The sequence below is a fragment of the Mustela erminea genome, chromosome 11 (assembly GCF_009829155.1).
Source record: "Mustela erminea isolate mMusErm1 chromosome 11, mMusErm1.Pri, whole genome shotgun sequence".
Lineage (NCBI taxonomy): Eukaryota > Metazoa > Chordata > Mammalia > Carnivora > Mustelidae > Mustela > Mustela erminea.
This window is the reverse complement of record NC_045624.1, coordinates 40,810,640-40,826,513: the sequence shown is the minus strand read 5'-3', so window position 1 is coordinate 40,826,513 and position 15,874 is coordinate 40,810,640. Positions and strand designations below refer to the sequence as shown.

Genomic DNA, 15,874 nt, shown 5'->3' with positions numbered 1-15,874 from the left:
GGGATCGAGCCCCACATTGGGCTCTCTGCACAGCAGGGAGTTGGCTTCCCCCTCTCTCTCTGCCTGCCTCTCTGCCTACTTGTGATCTCTCTCTCTCTGTTACATGAATAAAAAATCTTTAAAAAAATAAAAATAAAATAGTATCTGTGTGTTGAAATCCATAATTTCACTTCCTCTGTCCCCATTCTCACGGCTCACCAGACAGGAGGCAATATTGGGGTTCAGGTGGGCACTATGGTTCAGGCCTATTTGATTTCAAGAAGGAAAAGTCCTGAGGTAGGAGGCAAAGTGTCTTTGTCACCCTCTACCATCTGCATGGCCATTCTACGCCCTGGTTTCCACTTCCGTAAAATGGAAACAGTAATGCCCACCCTAACTTAATGTATGTCAAATGAAAGAGCCTTTACTGAACTGAGCGTCTTATTTTTTTTAAATATTTTATTTATTTATTTGACAGAGAGAGAGAGAGACATCACAAGCAGTCAGAGAGGCAGGCAGAGGGAGAGGGAGAAGCAGGCTCCCCGCCAAGCAGAGAACCTGACTCGGAGCTCCATCCCAGGACCCTGAGGTCATGACCTGAGCCGAAGGCAGAGGCTCAACCCGCTGAGCCACCCAAGGCACCCCTGAGCACCTTATTTTTATCCAGAGGTAAAATATTAATTAATAAAATGAAAATAACCTCAAGCAGCATTTTTTAAAAAAGATTTTATTTATTTATTTGACAGAGAGAGATCACAAGTAGGCAGAGAGGCAGGCAGAGAGAGAGAGAGAGGAGGAAGCAGGCTCCCTGCTGAGCAGAGAGCCCGATGCGGGCCTCGATCCCAGGACCCTGAGATCATGACCTGAGCCAAAGGCAGCGGCCCAACCCACTGAGCCACCCAGGCACCCCCAAGCAGCGTTCTTAATCCTTTGAAATTCTTTCAATTGAGAGGTAACCCACCCCAGAAACTGAAATACCTACTTTGCTTCCTTTGGTAAAGTAACAACTTTCATTTTACCAGAATCTGACCTTCTGCCTCTCATTTGTCTCAGCAGACACTGAAATGTCCTGCATTGAGACAGAAGGAGCCCAGACCATACCCTGAAGACCAGCAATCTTGGTCCCTGTTGTGCTACATTTCGCTAGTACATTAGGACAAGGTCATCTAGGAAGGAGGATTTTTACTGAGCCTTTCATCTTTGAACAACACAACCTTGCCTAAAAAGAGAAAATCAAACACCAGGTACAAACGGTGATTATCTTCAGTGTGGTCTATTACACGGAAATGACAACCAATAAACAAATCTTAATGATAATTATGACTGTTTTCACTTTTTTTCCTGTTTTGTGAAATGGTAATAATGTTTTCCTCTTCTTTCTCTAATTCAGGGATGTGAAAATGCAAAGTAAGGTTTATGATACACTGCAAACATCCAGTAATGGGGGATGGGTCAGGAAAATATGGGACATTTATGTGGTGAAGAACTGTAGAGTAATTAAGGGGCTTGACCTAAGTCTCTATGTCTTAACATAGATCTACAGATCTCAAAAACATACTGTTGAGTGAAAAACAGAAGTTGCAGAGCTATACATACAGTAGACATTACTATGAAAGCAAAATCCCACACAGGGAGAATTCTGGAAAGATAATGTTGGAGGCAGAGGAATTTTGGAATTTCTTTGAGTTTCTACCTAAGAGGGGAAAAAGAGCTCCTGGAAAGAAAAACCCCAAATCCATGGACAATTGTTATAACATAAGTAGGTATTTCCATGAACCCCAAAACACATTTAGGCAAGGATGAACCACTCATGGCCACAAGACCTATGGGTTATCAACGTCCATATGACAGAAAGTAAAGGGAAGCAATGGAATGCCAGAGAAACCTGAGAGTAGGGGAATCCCCAGATAGCCCATAGGTATTGCTCAGAAAGTATGGTGGACCAATTAAAGAACAGCACCTGAGACTGGGAGGGGTTTGGCCCACTGTGACAGATGAGTACAAAGGACTCAAGGCAGAAGGACTAAGATGGCTGGCTTGTCCAGGCATCTATAAATTGCAGAAACTGACCTGCCAGAGCTCCCTAACAGAACAGTGTGCATACTGAGGAGAAACTGCTGGGTTTGGAAACAACACTGTGCTGGACAGAAGCAAAGGAAAGAGAAAATCCAGATAAAAGTGGGCAGGGAAACAGTCAGAAACTCTCTCAGCAAGCAAGCTGCTGTGGTTTGTGTGTCTGTGTGTGTGTTTTAACACTACACAGGAACAACAGAAAGAGTTTTATGCATTTAGAAAAGTACCTTGAACCACTTCTCTTTAAGAGTTTTGGAAAACTAATTTCACATAAAAATGAGCAACAGAAATGTATCTAGGTCAACTCCCATACAAAGTTATTATAAGAAAAAAAGAATAAGGAACAGAATCACATCCTTATAGATAGCAAAAGCATGCCAGAAAGTCAAGCCCAAAAAAGGATTAAAAAATAACATAGTATTTCGTAATGAGTTAAGAAGCATTAATAAAATGTTACAAGTCGTGAAAGAACAACAGAAATCAGAATTAGAATAACTCAGACATGGAATAAAAGAACTCAGGGAAAAATACAAGATTATAAGAGAAATGAAGTCTGAACTAGAGTGTATACAAGAACTGAACACAATAGCTAATGTCTTAAGTAAAATACAAGGTGAAAAGGAGTAAAACTTTCAAGAGAAAAAATAAAGGGATAGAAACTATTCAATAGCTAGGCAACATATCGAGGTTAGGCAAAGGAGATTGAAAATACGGATATTAGAAATCTCTGAAAAAGAAAACCAAATGAATGAAACTGAACAAGTAAACAACTTTCCTGAAATTATAAAAAAATGTACTTGGGAATATTCTCTGTGCCTGACGTCAACATACAACAACTAACACCAAGACACATTCTACTTAGATGACTGAATTTTGGAGAAGAAAGGAAAAAGCAATCTTTGAATTTCTACGCAAAAACAGCAAGTGACTTACAAGAAAAAGGGAATTAGATTACCAGCAGGCTTTTTAAAGACACATTTAAGATACTTAGGGAAAGAAATTGTGTGCCAAGGATTTACATATCCAGAAAAACAACTGATTTTCAAGTGTAAAGGGCACAGAGAGCTAGCTATTGACATGAAAGAATTCAGGGAATATTGTTCCCATGAGTCCCTCCTGAGGAATGAACTTTAGACAACAGCTCAGCTAGAGAGACATCCTCATAAGGGCTGGTGGTGAACATCGATCAAATAGTTGCTGATGGGACCGAGACAAAGTGAGGGCGGGCAGGGAATGGGTATCATCCGTAATAGCTGTATGCTCAGGGCATATAGTCAATGACTAGAAAGGGTGGAGAAACAGGAAAAGTAGATGCAAAAAACAATGTTAACTGCTCTCAGTGATTATAAAGTATATTAATGGTAGCAGGGCGAGGATGGACATCTGAGACGTTATATATGTAATGAGGGAGAGGTGAATGAGTAATGATGGGATATTTTATCCCTCTGCCCTTGAGAATTAGGCCTTCAAGTATGGAAAGAAGAGATACAGATATGATTCAGAAGAGATTAGAAAGAAAATCCTGTCAAGAAAAGAATCCTGTAGTCCTGAATTTGAAGTGTTAATATAAACTCACTAGACATTTTGTCTTAAAATTATATGTAATATAGGTAAATGTATGTATATATAAATATATGTTTTTTTCCTAGCATTGTCTACTGAAGAAACCCAGAAAGAATGACTAACTCAGTGGCCAATGAACACCCAGATTGTGGTCTTAAAATACTATTTCCCAATAATGGAAACCAGAGCTTTTGAGAGAAATGATTGATTTCAAGCCTGGGGCTGGAAAAGCACAAGTCAGGGCTGGAACATCTTGTATCAATTAGTAAGGAAGCTATCAAAGATTACTTAGACTTGTGTCAAAGGGACTCAGGAGCCAACTTGAAGTTCCCACTGGTCAAACATGAGACAGTTTGAGTTACAGAAGGATGATAATTGAAAACAAAACAAAACAAAACAAAACAAACTCATGAAATACGTATAAATTCAAGAGTTCATATTGGTATTTTAAAGAAAAGTGATTGACTACTGTGGGATGATCACAGAAAGGCAATGAATTATTTGAAAACTGGCAAGTAGAGCAAAGGAATCAGGAATGTATCTGGACTTTCCTACTATAAACATTATCATTAGTGACTGTGGGGAACATGTCTTTAAAATATGATGAGGATGAGGGAACTGTCTCTAATGCATTTCCACCACTAAATATAATATGAATGTTATTTAGAATAGCACCATTTTGCAACTCCCAATGAACTAATAGATCGGGTTATTGAGCATCAACAGCTGCTAATATCACAAAAAGGAAAAACCACATTTAATGGCCTCTCAATGAAAGAAAACATCACCACTTATAGTCTTGCCAAAGAAATCAAACTGGAGTCTGATCAAGCCTCTGGATCTAGCTGCAAATTTTCATGAAATACAGAACACACAACAACATACTCAACCATACCACAGGGAAGCAATCAGCAAAATCCAGGCTGTGGGAAACTCTATAGAGCAAATCCCACAATTAAATTACATGGCAAAGAAAGGGAAGGAAAGAAAACTTGTAGATTAAAATAGACTTAAAAGACATATCAAACATTTTAAAAACATTTTGTTTTACCAAAAACAGGTTAAAAAATTATTCACTGAATAATACCATACATTGTTTATGAATTCATACAAGTGAATGTGAAAGTATAAAGCTCAACAAGAACAATACTCATCAAGTTCATATGAGTGGTTCCCTCTAAGGAGATTGGAGGAGAATGGAACTGGGGGTGAGGGGAAGCCAAAGGGTGTTTCAAGTTTATCTGCCACATTCTAATTCCATAAAAGAAAGATGATGTAAATATGTCAAAACCTTAGCAATGGTTAATCTGGGACATTGTAAACACATCTGTTTTATTCTCTCTTGATCTTTAGTTTAAATTCCAAGAAATTTAGCTTGTGAATGCATATTGTAACTGAATGCAGTAAATCCTCCGAAAATGCTTCTGTGCTGTTCACACAACATGCTGTATAAACCCAAGACACAGATGCCATTAGTCTAGCTTTCTTACTTCAAGAAAATTAATCCTTGATGAATTTGTTTCTTAACGTTAAATCAATGACAATTTGATTCTCAAAGAAGTTTACCCATTGTGATTGTTCACTTAATAGTATTCTATAAAGGATCTATAAAGGAAACAGAATCAGCATTTTCTCGATTTTGTTGAGATTGAAAGAGAAATATACAACTTGTGTATTTTTGTACCTAATCAGTTTTATTCATTCTAGAAGATGGAGATAATGTTAAATTATGATTGAATCATCAAACATAATACCTATTCTACCCAAATCTGCAAATTCACTAATTATGCTTTCTATTTCTATTTCTTTTTTTTTTAATTTAAAATTTAGATAGTTAACATATAATGCATATTGATTTCTGGAGTAGAACTCCGCGGTTCATCACTTACATACAACACCCAGTGCTCATCATAACAAGCGCCTTCCTTAATACCCATCGCCCATCTATCTCATCGCTCACTCACCTCCTCACCTCCCTCCATTAACCTCCATCATCTCCCCCAGTTTGTTATCTTATCAAGAGTCTCTTATGGCTTGTTTCCCTCTCCCCTTTCTTTCCTTTTTCCCCTTCCCTTATGTTCCTCTCTTTTCTTTCTTAAATTCCACAGAGTAAATGAGATCATATGATATTTGTTTTTTTCTGACTTATTTCACTTAGCATAATACTCTAACTTTATCCATGTTGTTCCAAATGGCAAGATTTCATTCTTTTTGATGGCTGAGGAGTATTCCATTGTATATGTACCACCTCTTTATTCATTTATCTGTTGATGGACATTTGGGCTCTCTCCATAGCTGGGCTATTGTTGATAATGCTGCTATGAATATTGGGGTGCATGTATCCCTTCAAGTCTGTACCTGTGTATCCTTTGGGTAAACACCTAGTAGCGTGATTGTTGAATCACAGGGTAATTCTATTTTTTAACATTTTGAAGAACCTCCATACTATTCTCCAGAGCGGCTGTACCAGTTTGCATTTCCACTGTCAAGAGAGTTCCCCTTTCTCCTCATCCTCACCAACATCTGTTTCTTGTGTTATTAAATGAAAAATAAGAAGAATAAAAGAAATATAGAATACTAGTAAAAAGGAAGCTCAATCCTATTTCCCCCAGAGCTGAAGCTTTGCAGCACTCAATGATAATAAACTTGGTGGGAGCTAGTTGTTTATGCTGGTCGGCTGCGGGAGTGTCCGCTGCACCGATTCTCAAGCCGACCTGTCTCCGTGGAAACCCCTCTCCAGGGCTCAGTGGGGTGAGGCTTGGTGGCCAGGGCTCCGGCCTCCACTAGGTGGCGCTGTTTTTGCTCCCTGAACGCTTATCAACGCGGACGTGGGGATGAATATGGCGGCTCCCTGCTCTCCAGCCTCGGAGCTGACAGTTCACACGCCCTACTCTTCTGTGAGCCCTCAAAGAAAAGCGAGCAGTCACCCCATTTGTGTCCTCCGTGTATGCTAGAACCCTGCGTTCACTCTGCCTGTGTCCGAGCCTTTTTATTTCTGGCATGTGACTGAATTTCAAAACCAAATTTCGGGGTCACCCACCCCTCAAACCACACTGTTCCCCTGGGAGAGATTCTCCCCACGCCTGCCTGCCCCTCCCAGGAAAGGGGTCGCCAGACCGACGGGGAGTCCACACTTTATAGCGGAAAGCCTGCACGAAGTCCCCCTGCTCTCTCGGGCCTCTGGCTTCTATGCCTGGGAACCCAGGCGCCCCTTGGTGCCACGCATTCTTCCTGAAGCCCAGGGGATCCTCAGACTACCTGGTCACTCCTGGGATTCTGTCCCTTTTCGCCACCTGAGCACCTTTAATCCTGGCTTATCTGCCCCCGTAAGGAACTTAAAAGTTCAGATTTTGCGTTCAGAGGCCTCTAATACTTAGAGGAGGCCTCTAATACTTAGCAGTAGCTCGCCCAAGCAGGCTCCCTCTCTGCCCCGGTTCCACAGCTCAGTCTCCCCCGGTGAATTTCTGCACTTCCTACCTCCCAAAAGGTGGTCGCTTTTCCACTTGGAGCCTTGCAGTTCTTTCAGACCCCGACTGGACTTCTTGGGTGGTCAGAATAACTTGATAACTATCTAGCTGTGTTTGGGGGGCAAGAGGAGCTCCGGGATCTCCTACTCCTCCACCATCTTAACTCCTCCCCCCACAACTTGTTTAGATCATCAATCAGTTCTTTTTTTTTTTTTTTTTTTTTTGGAGGATGGGTAAATGATTTAATTGAGATCCTGTTCAAATCCATGGGCTGTTCCCAGATTATTTTCCCCAGTTAGGTTTTTAAGATCAGCTGTCTTCTCAGCCTAAACAAAGCTCTGTGTTGGTAGGGCTCTGGGTGCCTCTGGGAATGTGCATGAGGTTAAACTAACATAAATCACTGAAAATTATCCATTTTTTCATTATTTTGACCTTCTTGGTACTTAAGGCAATGAACCCCAGTTGGTGGGCAAATCCTTATAAATGTAACACATGAAACAAAAATTAGCCATTCTATGTTTTATTCCATAAATGTCCACAGCAGTCTCATCCTGCCATGATGGAAAATGAACATCGGGGAGCACAAATATACTAGAGTGGTTTTTGTGTGTGTTTGTTTTAATTTCTATTAGTCTCATAAAAATATCAACTCACATAAACACCTCAATTACTTTCTCCTCCCTAAGCAGGTGTAGGGTATAAACTCACTCATGATGACCCAAGAATCAAACGAAGAATCAGACTCACAGCTGCATGACCCTTTCTGTACTTACCTGGCAGGTAGCTGCAGAGTCTCTCCATCGAGGCCTCCACCGTGGAGTTGTGAACTTGAGCAAGCTGTTCAATCACAGAAACTACCGCCACGCAGGCTGCAAGGGGGAGGGGGCAGAAGAAATGTCAGCAGTGTGGAAAAGAAAACAGTGTTGGAGGGCCAGAAGAAAGGAAGGGATACGTGTGTGTCCTTAGGAACACCAACCTCCCCACAAGACAGAACATTTGTTTGCTAAGCCTTTTAAAATCTGCCTTGTGCATAGAGGCACTGTGAGTTGTAATGAGGTGTGAAGTGTGCTAAGATGGTGTGTTTGAGGACCAGAAAGAATGGTTGTCAGTTCAGTTTTGCTACTTGGAAGCTATGTGACTTTGGGGAGCTAACGGAATCTTTGTTTATTTCTATTTTGATCACATGGGAGAAAGAAATGGCATTTAAAGGAGATAGTGCAGAAATAAATCAGCTAGCACAGAGTAGAAGCCCAGTAGGCATTGGCTTCTTTCCCCTCTCCTTTTCTTCTTTTTTGCAGTAGTTGGCTTCATTGTGACTAGGATCATTCCCACTCCATACATGCTCAGCTCTGATCCAGGGTCAGTTTTTTAATTTTAGAAAAGTGGTGGAAATTGCTCAGCATTTGGAGTCAGAAGATCTGGTATTGAGTCTTGCCCTTGAATCTTGGACTCAGCATCCTGGCTTTCTAAGACTTGGTCTCCTCACTGCAATGTAGGTAATAATTCTACAGGGCTGCTGTAATGCTTAAGGGAGATAACAGTGCAACTGAATGTGGCTTTGAAATCATAGTACTATTGTAAAATATCATTTTACCTCCCAGCTATAAAGCACTCTGCTTGAAAGCATGTACCAATATAATAAGTGTCTGGAAGGAACCTCAGATTAAATTAAAAATATATTCCTTCAGCTATCTTGATATATAAATGTGTAGGCCCAGAAGTACTAGGCTGACACCCCTTAGAAGGTTCTATTACCAGCCTTGATCTCCTGAATGTCTGTGGAAGCCCAATCCTCCTTTTTCCAAAGGGAGGGGACTCTTTCTTCTATACACAAAGGGTTGGTTGGCCAAAGATCAGTAAGTCTGTGCGAGGAAATTGGTAGGCCTTCTTGAGATAACAGGAGTGGCGTTTATTAGCAAAGGTTGGTTTCTAAGGAGGCAAAAGAAGGCTTATATCCCAGATGAAGAAGTTCCAGGGGGCCTGGCCCAGTAGTAGCTCCCTATTATCCATATGCTCAAGGAGCTGGGAACCCAAATTCACATGCAGTGTCATTAAAACCAGATTTCTACAAGGACCCCTTGAGGGAAGGTGGCTGATAACAGATGTGAGAGTACAACCAAACATTTCTAGACAGATAAAGCTGGACAAAGCTGGACTCCCCTAATTTGAGATAGCATGATCTTAAAAACCAGTCTTACTGTTCTGAGAGCAATGGCACGTTTATCAACGTCAACTATCAAGGTTGATTAGATGTGCTTTTAACCTAATCCATGCATTGAGAGTCTTATTACACCCAGTGAATTCAGTAGCTAATACTTATTAGCACTTTATAGTCTAAAAAGCATTGCCATATATATTTTATTTTAAAAACATTTCAAAAATACAGATTCAATGCAATCTCAGCAAACAAAAAATACAGAATACTGTAAATAAAATAAACATCCTTTAAATCACCCAGAGATAGACCAATTTCATTTTTATTTTAAATATATAAATATATTTAACATATGTGAATATATTCAGCATTTATAATATGCTTTTATACCTTAATATATGTCTCCGCCAATCACCTCTTAAGTTAGGTGGAGCCAAATAAATTTTAATAGCTGCAATTGAAAAGCAATTATAAATAATTATATTGCAGTGTGGAAAGGGGATACAGTGAGGTATAGTTAAAAAGGGAGAGGCTTTGAATTAAAGAATAAACTTGGGTTCCAATACTGGATCAGTCCGTTATAAATAGTGCAACTTTGCACAAGTTACCTACTCTTCTAGAACTTCTTTTCTAAGAGTTTAGAGTTGGACCTTAAGTTCCTTGAGGGTGGGAATGGGGTCTTAACTCTGACTGAGTGCCTGATGCAGGGTCTGTTTTGGAGTCAGGGGACAGCAAGGTTTTCTGACTTCAAGCAAGCTGACTGAGAAGCACTGAAGGGACATTTCAGTTGTTAGTTGCCAGGGGTCTCCACAGGAAAAGCTGAATGGGTACACTCGAAGCTGTGTTCTGACTCAGTCACGATCCCCAACAACATTGCTTATAATGGTTTTGTCTTGTTGGAGGGCATAGGGCGTGGCGGTACTTCTATTCTGGTGTGAAACAACCAGAGCCATCAGCTGAGTCATATAGCAGATTCTATAGCAAATAGTCATGGCATGCGGCTCAGGATCAAAGAAGGCAGAGGAGGGACATCTGGGTGGCTCAGTTAGTTGAGCGTGACTCTTGGCTTTGGCTCAGGTCATGATCTCAGGGTCATGAGCTCGAGCTCCAAGTCAGGCTCCACACTCAGTACAGAGTCTGCCTGGGAGTCTCTTTCTCCCCTCACTTGTGCATGCATGCATGCACTCTCTCTCTCAAATACATAAATAAATCTTTAAAAACAAACAAAGAAGGTGGTGGAGATTGGGTTGAAATCTTGCATCACAGTCACTTCATCTGCCATTTCATCAATGAGCGGCTTCACCCAAAGTGGACTTGAAATATAAGTATGCCTTTGTTTTAATCCAGGGCTTGGAAGGATCAATGCAAAGCGAATTGCGAATCATGCTGCTCAAAACCAACCTGCTTCTTTGTACTTATAGATATGGGTTTTTCTTTTACGCAAAGGAATCCCATCAAGGACTCTTATGACTTTGGAGGCTCCTTAGCACGGCTTGCTAAAATTGGAAATCATTAGATAAAAAGGAGCAAAAAAAAAAAAAAAAAGAAAGTCAGCTGCCTCTGAAGATCAGTAGGATCTTGCCATTACCCTCACTCTGCCTGGTGAAGAGTTACCATCAAAAGAGCTCTGCAGAAAAGGGGGTAATAGGTTTGAAATATGTAAACGCCCAGGTTGGGCTCCACTTTGATTTGAGTCCTGCCCACTTGGACATCCCCGCCCATTTCCAAAGGGGCTCAACTCCCCTTTCAGCTGGATTGTTAATTTAGGGTCTGCAGTGAGGTGTGTTCTGAATCCTTCAGTTGGCGAGAATAGAGAAATTGACTTTGCTGTAGTTTCTAATAAGAGGTTCCCCGGGCTTGACAAGCTAAAGAATGTTTTCCTTGGGAGAGATGCAGAACAGAGTAATTTCTCCCATTACAGACCATTCTCTGGCTGCTAATAAAAGGCATGGCTCTGCGCAAGTGAGTTTGTCCAAGCTACTGTTCATTTAGGAAGTGACGAGAGCCGGTGAGAGCTGTGCATTAGCTGAGTGGTCACCATTTGAAACCTCACATATGGCAAATCTCTTCTCACATGGCATCTGAGACTAAGGACGGTAATCGAAACAGACACTCCTGATATTGTACGAGAAGATGAGAACGGGCCCAAATGAGAACACCTGCCAAAGGGATCTGCTTCTGGACACATACTGGAGGTAGGTTGCGTACCATACCCAGAATCCTTTTGAAAGGAAACAGGAGTCTTGCAACTCTAATTATAATCATATCCACACTGGCTGGAAATGCAGGCACTGTGGAGAGCAGGTTAAAAGATTTCCCACTTGTCCGAAGTCCACACGTCATGGAAAAGCCTGGAAAGCACTTGGCATTTGTCAGAGCTAGGGTCAGCATGACTCTACTACCTTTTTGACCCTAAGTGGGGGCATAAATAATTCATCACATGGCTAGCATGTGCCCTACACATGGTTTTTTGTTTTTTTTTTTAAGATTTTATTTATTTATCTGAGAGAGTGAGAGAGAGAGAAAGAGAGCATGAGTGGGGCGAGAGGCAGAGAGAGAAGCAGACTCTCCGCGGAGCAGGGAACCTCCATCCCTGGACTGCGGATCATGAGCTGAGTTGAAGGCAGACGCTTAACCAACTGAGCCACCCAGGTGTCCCTGCCCTACAGTTTTTGAAGTGTTTTGCATATATTATCATTTCATTCAAACTTCACAACAACTCCTAGATGTAGGAATTATTGCTCTCAATTTACAGACTAGTGGACAGAGGCTTGGAGAGGTTAGCATACCTTGCCAAGTAACCAGCTGGGACTGGAACAGAGTATGCATTGAGTTCCTTCTAGATGGAGGCACTGTATTGGGCTCCTAGTACATGCTGGAAACAAACTGACAGAGTTCCTGCCCTCTTAGAGATTATACTCTGTTAGAGAATAGTGATCGTAAACAAGTAAACAAACACAGAATTATAAATAATTTTAGGTGCTAAAAAGAAAAAAAACAGGGTGAATTAGCAGAGGGTAATGAGGATGCAGGTGTTATAAACCTTAGCTAGAGCCAATAGAGAAGGCTTCTTTGTAGAATACACACACACACACACACACACAAAATGACTAATATAATAGAAAGGATCATGAGGAGCTGGGACAAGTTTTGTAAGATGTGGGGGCTGCTGATGGCCACTTCATGGCATAAAACTAGGAAAGCCAGAACCCAGTGGTGAAAGATGAAATTCAGGGGAAGGAAGGGGCCAGGTTCAAGGGATCTGTAGATTGCAAAAAAGCCAGGGATTTTTCCAGAGAGTGATGGGGAGCCATGGCTGGGTTTTGTTTGAAGGGGCTGCTGCTATCTGATCTATGTCTTTAAATTATCATGCTGACTGTCATGGGGAGGAAGGGCCTTAGGGGACAAAGGTGGGAGCAGAGAGATGAAGTGGGAGGCCCTTTTGGTCCTGGAGAGAGATGACGGTGGATCACAGAGAGTAACAGGCGGCAGGGGGACCGAGGAAAACACACAGATTTGGGATCTACTGTGGAGGTTCACCTGATACAATTTATTAATGAAGTGATGTATGAAGGAAAGAAGTGGGAGGAAAAGTGAGAATCAAAACTGACTCCTTTGTTCCTGGTTTGGGCCCAGGGAGGGGCAGAGCACAGGTCTGGGAGCCATGCCACACCTCAGTCCCTGAATTTCTGTTGGACTCATGTGACTTTGTACATCCCACCTGCCCTCCCAGTGCCCCTCAGTTCTGTTCTCCTCAGATTTCCCTCCTTGGGTGGGAGCAGAAGACATGGCTTTACATGTTTACATTATTTCTCATATTGGTGGAAAGAAAGGGAAATAAGAAAGAAAGGCATGAAAATGATCACTTAAAATTATCCTACTCTCAGTCTAGTTTCCCTAAGCTATTAGTTACTAAGCCAGAGCTGGTGGCACAGCACCCAGGGAGGGAGAGGCAGACAGGGAAGAAAAGAGAATGGAAGAGAGGGAAGAGAAGGGAGAAGCTTTGTACCAGGAGAGAGCAGAAGAACGTGGGGGGTCAGACAGACCTGGGCTCACATCCTGCTTCTGTGACTTACGAGCTGATATATTTGGTAGGATGGTTAATCTTTCTGAACCCAGATTTTGGCACCCACCAAATAGGATAATAACACCTGTCTGCACAGTACACTAAACATGGATGCCACTGTGTTGCACTTTTTCCCACGAAGAGAGGTGACCTACTTCCCAGTCTTCCAAGTGAAGTAACCTGCTTTGATCAGTGGACCGTGGAGGAGAGGACAGCATGTTGGGTCTGAATCCAGACCTTCAGAGGCCTTGCAGCTTCCACTTTTGCCCTCTTAGAACTGTTTAGCTGTGAGCTGGAGCCAGCCTGCTGGAGAGGCCACAGGAAGGGAAATCAAGGGGCCCCAGCCAACAGCCGGCCAACTACTAGATTGGTGAACGAGGCCATTCTAGAACATGCAGCTCCCGTCACCTCCCCGTCTACCACCTGAATACAGCCGCAGGAGTGAGTTGAGGGGATACAAGTGGGAGGACCCCGAGCTGTGCCCACCCCATATTGCCAGCCCACAGAACTGTAAGCTAATGAACGACTGTTGTAGAAGTGTGGAGCGGTTTGCAAACTTAGCACAGGCTATCTGACACGCCGGGCAAAAGTGTTGTGAGGTTTAAGCAATGCAGCACATAAAAATACACAGTTTCTATTCCAGCTGCTGAGACTATAGGGCAAAGACATATTCTCTGTGACTCTTTTTTAAAATAGAAACTCAGAGGGGCGCCTGGGTGGCCTAGAGGGTTAAAGCCTCTGGCTTCAGCTTAGGTCATGATCCCAGGGTCCTGGGATTGAGCCCCACATTGGGCTGTCTGCTTCAGCGGGGAGCCTGCCTCCCTCCTGCCCGCCTCCCTGCCTACTTGTGATCTCTGTCTATCAAATTAAAAAAAAAAATCTTTAAAATAGAAACTCAAAAACTTCTTTGAAAAAACATATTGCAGTGACAATAGCGTTTTCACCTTTCTATGGCCGAATTTTGCTTTTATTGCCAATAGCTAGTATTTTCACTCCATCTGGGCAGATCAGGCTCTGTGGCCTAAACTGACCATCACCTACAACACCATCTTTATGAGAAAGTGCTCAGTGAGTTCCAAACTTCTAACATTCACAAGAACATCGGCAACAAGAGAGGGCCATTTCCTGGTGAGAGGCTGAGCGCACTCAAAGCTGAGCAGAGCGCAAGCAAAGGCGAAGAGAAGAAATAAGCAAACAGTGCTGAGAGATGCGGGATGGTGGGCTTGGCTACTTTAGAAATACATAATAAGCTAATAATCAAGAAATGAGAGTACAGACACAGGAGCCATCCCATCTTGTTATTAACTCAATGCATACTTATGAGCACCTGCTATGTGCTCAGAGGCTTAGGATACAAACGTGAATAAGAGAAATCACAGACCATGAGGGCAGCCCGATGATTAGAAAGACAGTCTAGTCCTGGCAGCCTGTAAGCACTACGGTTCAGGGACCCATTAATGCTTTGGAAGCACAGAGGAGTAAGAAACACACTCTGCCTCGAGGAACCGGGGACAGTTTCCTGGAGAAGTTGAATGTTGGAAAATGGGGGAACCTCATTCAACAGGAAAAGGCAGGAAAGGGCTTCAAGGAGAGAGGTGTAGCCTTTATAAAGCCTTGGATGTGAGAAAGAGAAGAGTTGGGCATCCCCAGGCTCTGTGGGAAAGACGGAGTGAGAGAGATAGGAAGAGATCCCATCTTGAGGTGCCTTGAAGGGCACACGGCAGTGCATGGGCTCTTAATGCTCTAGAATCTAGATTATACACCAGTGGTGTCAAATATTTTGCTTTGTACCCCCCAAAGGAAATTTGAAAAATTATGTACCCCTTTCACATTTTAATGGATGTTAAAATATTATTAATGGATATTAATTTACCTAGTTGCAAAGAGTATAATTCTAGGCAGACTATAAATATTATAGTAGAAATCATACATTAATCTCTATGTATCCAAAGGAATCTAAATACTATAGTGATTTATACCTACTCACAACCACTGGAAAAAAATATAAGCTCAAACGCTTCTTTCACAGTGAGAAATTTATGTTGATAATCCCTCTCCTTGAATTCATATTTCAATAAAAAGTTGACTTCCTTGAATTTTTCTTCCACTATAGAATTTTATCCCAATGTAATATATTTTTGTGGTTGAAAGTATTTTATTGATCACACTGTTATACCTCTTAACACTAAAAATATGAATAAAACTTACATGAAAATTTGAGTTTCCTGTGAATATAACTCTAAGTATTAAAAAAAAATTCTTCTGGATAGAGTTTTCATTATTAGTAAAATTAGCTTTTCTAAGCAGTATGTATTGCCAATTCGATAAACAATTCCTAAATAACAAAAGTAAAATTTTACTGGAATTGTACTCCTTGATGAGATGATTGGTCTTTACGATTAGTACTTACATCTGTTGAAGAATGGCAAGACTCCGTATCATGTCTGTTCCTATTTTTCATTATTAAAGAGGTAGGTGCTGAGAAAACATGTTTCCTTAAGTAAATGGAAATGGAAGGACTTTTGATAGAGTGATGTCCCCCAATTCTGTTACTTCTTCTGAGTTAAATAT

At 41.6% G+C, this 15,874-nt stretch overlaps 1 protein-coding gene across 3 annotated transcripts in view; it reads right to left on the bottom strand.

Moving 5' to 3' along the window:
- The window catches only part of AOAH (acyloxyacyl hydrolase), a 169,132-nt gene that overhangs the window by 142,222 nt on the left and 11,036 nt on the right, over positions 1-15,874 (bottom strand). For all 3 annotated transcript variants that reach the window (XM_032305272.1, XM_032305270.1, XM_032305271.1), the window contains one exon: positions 7,856-7,951. In XM_032305272.1, coding sequence (XP_032161163.1) covers positions 7,856-7,951 — 96 coding nt within the window. The remainder of the gene's footprint in view (positions 1-7,855; positions 7,952-15,874) is intronic.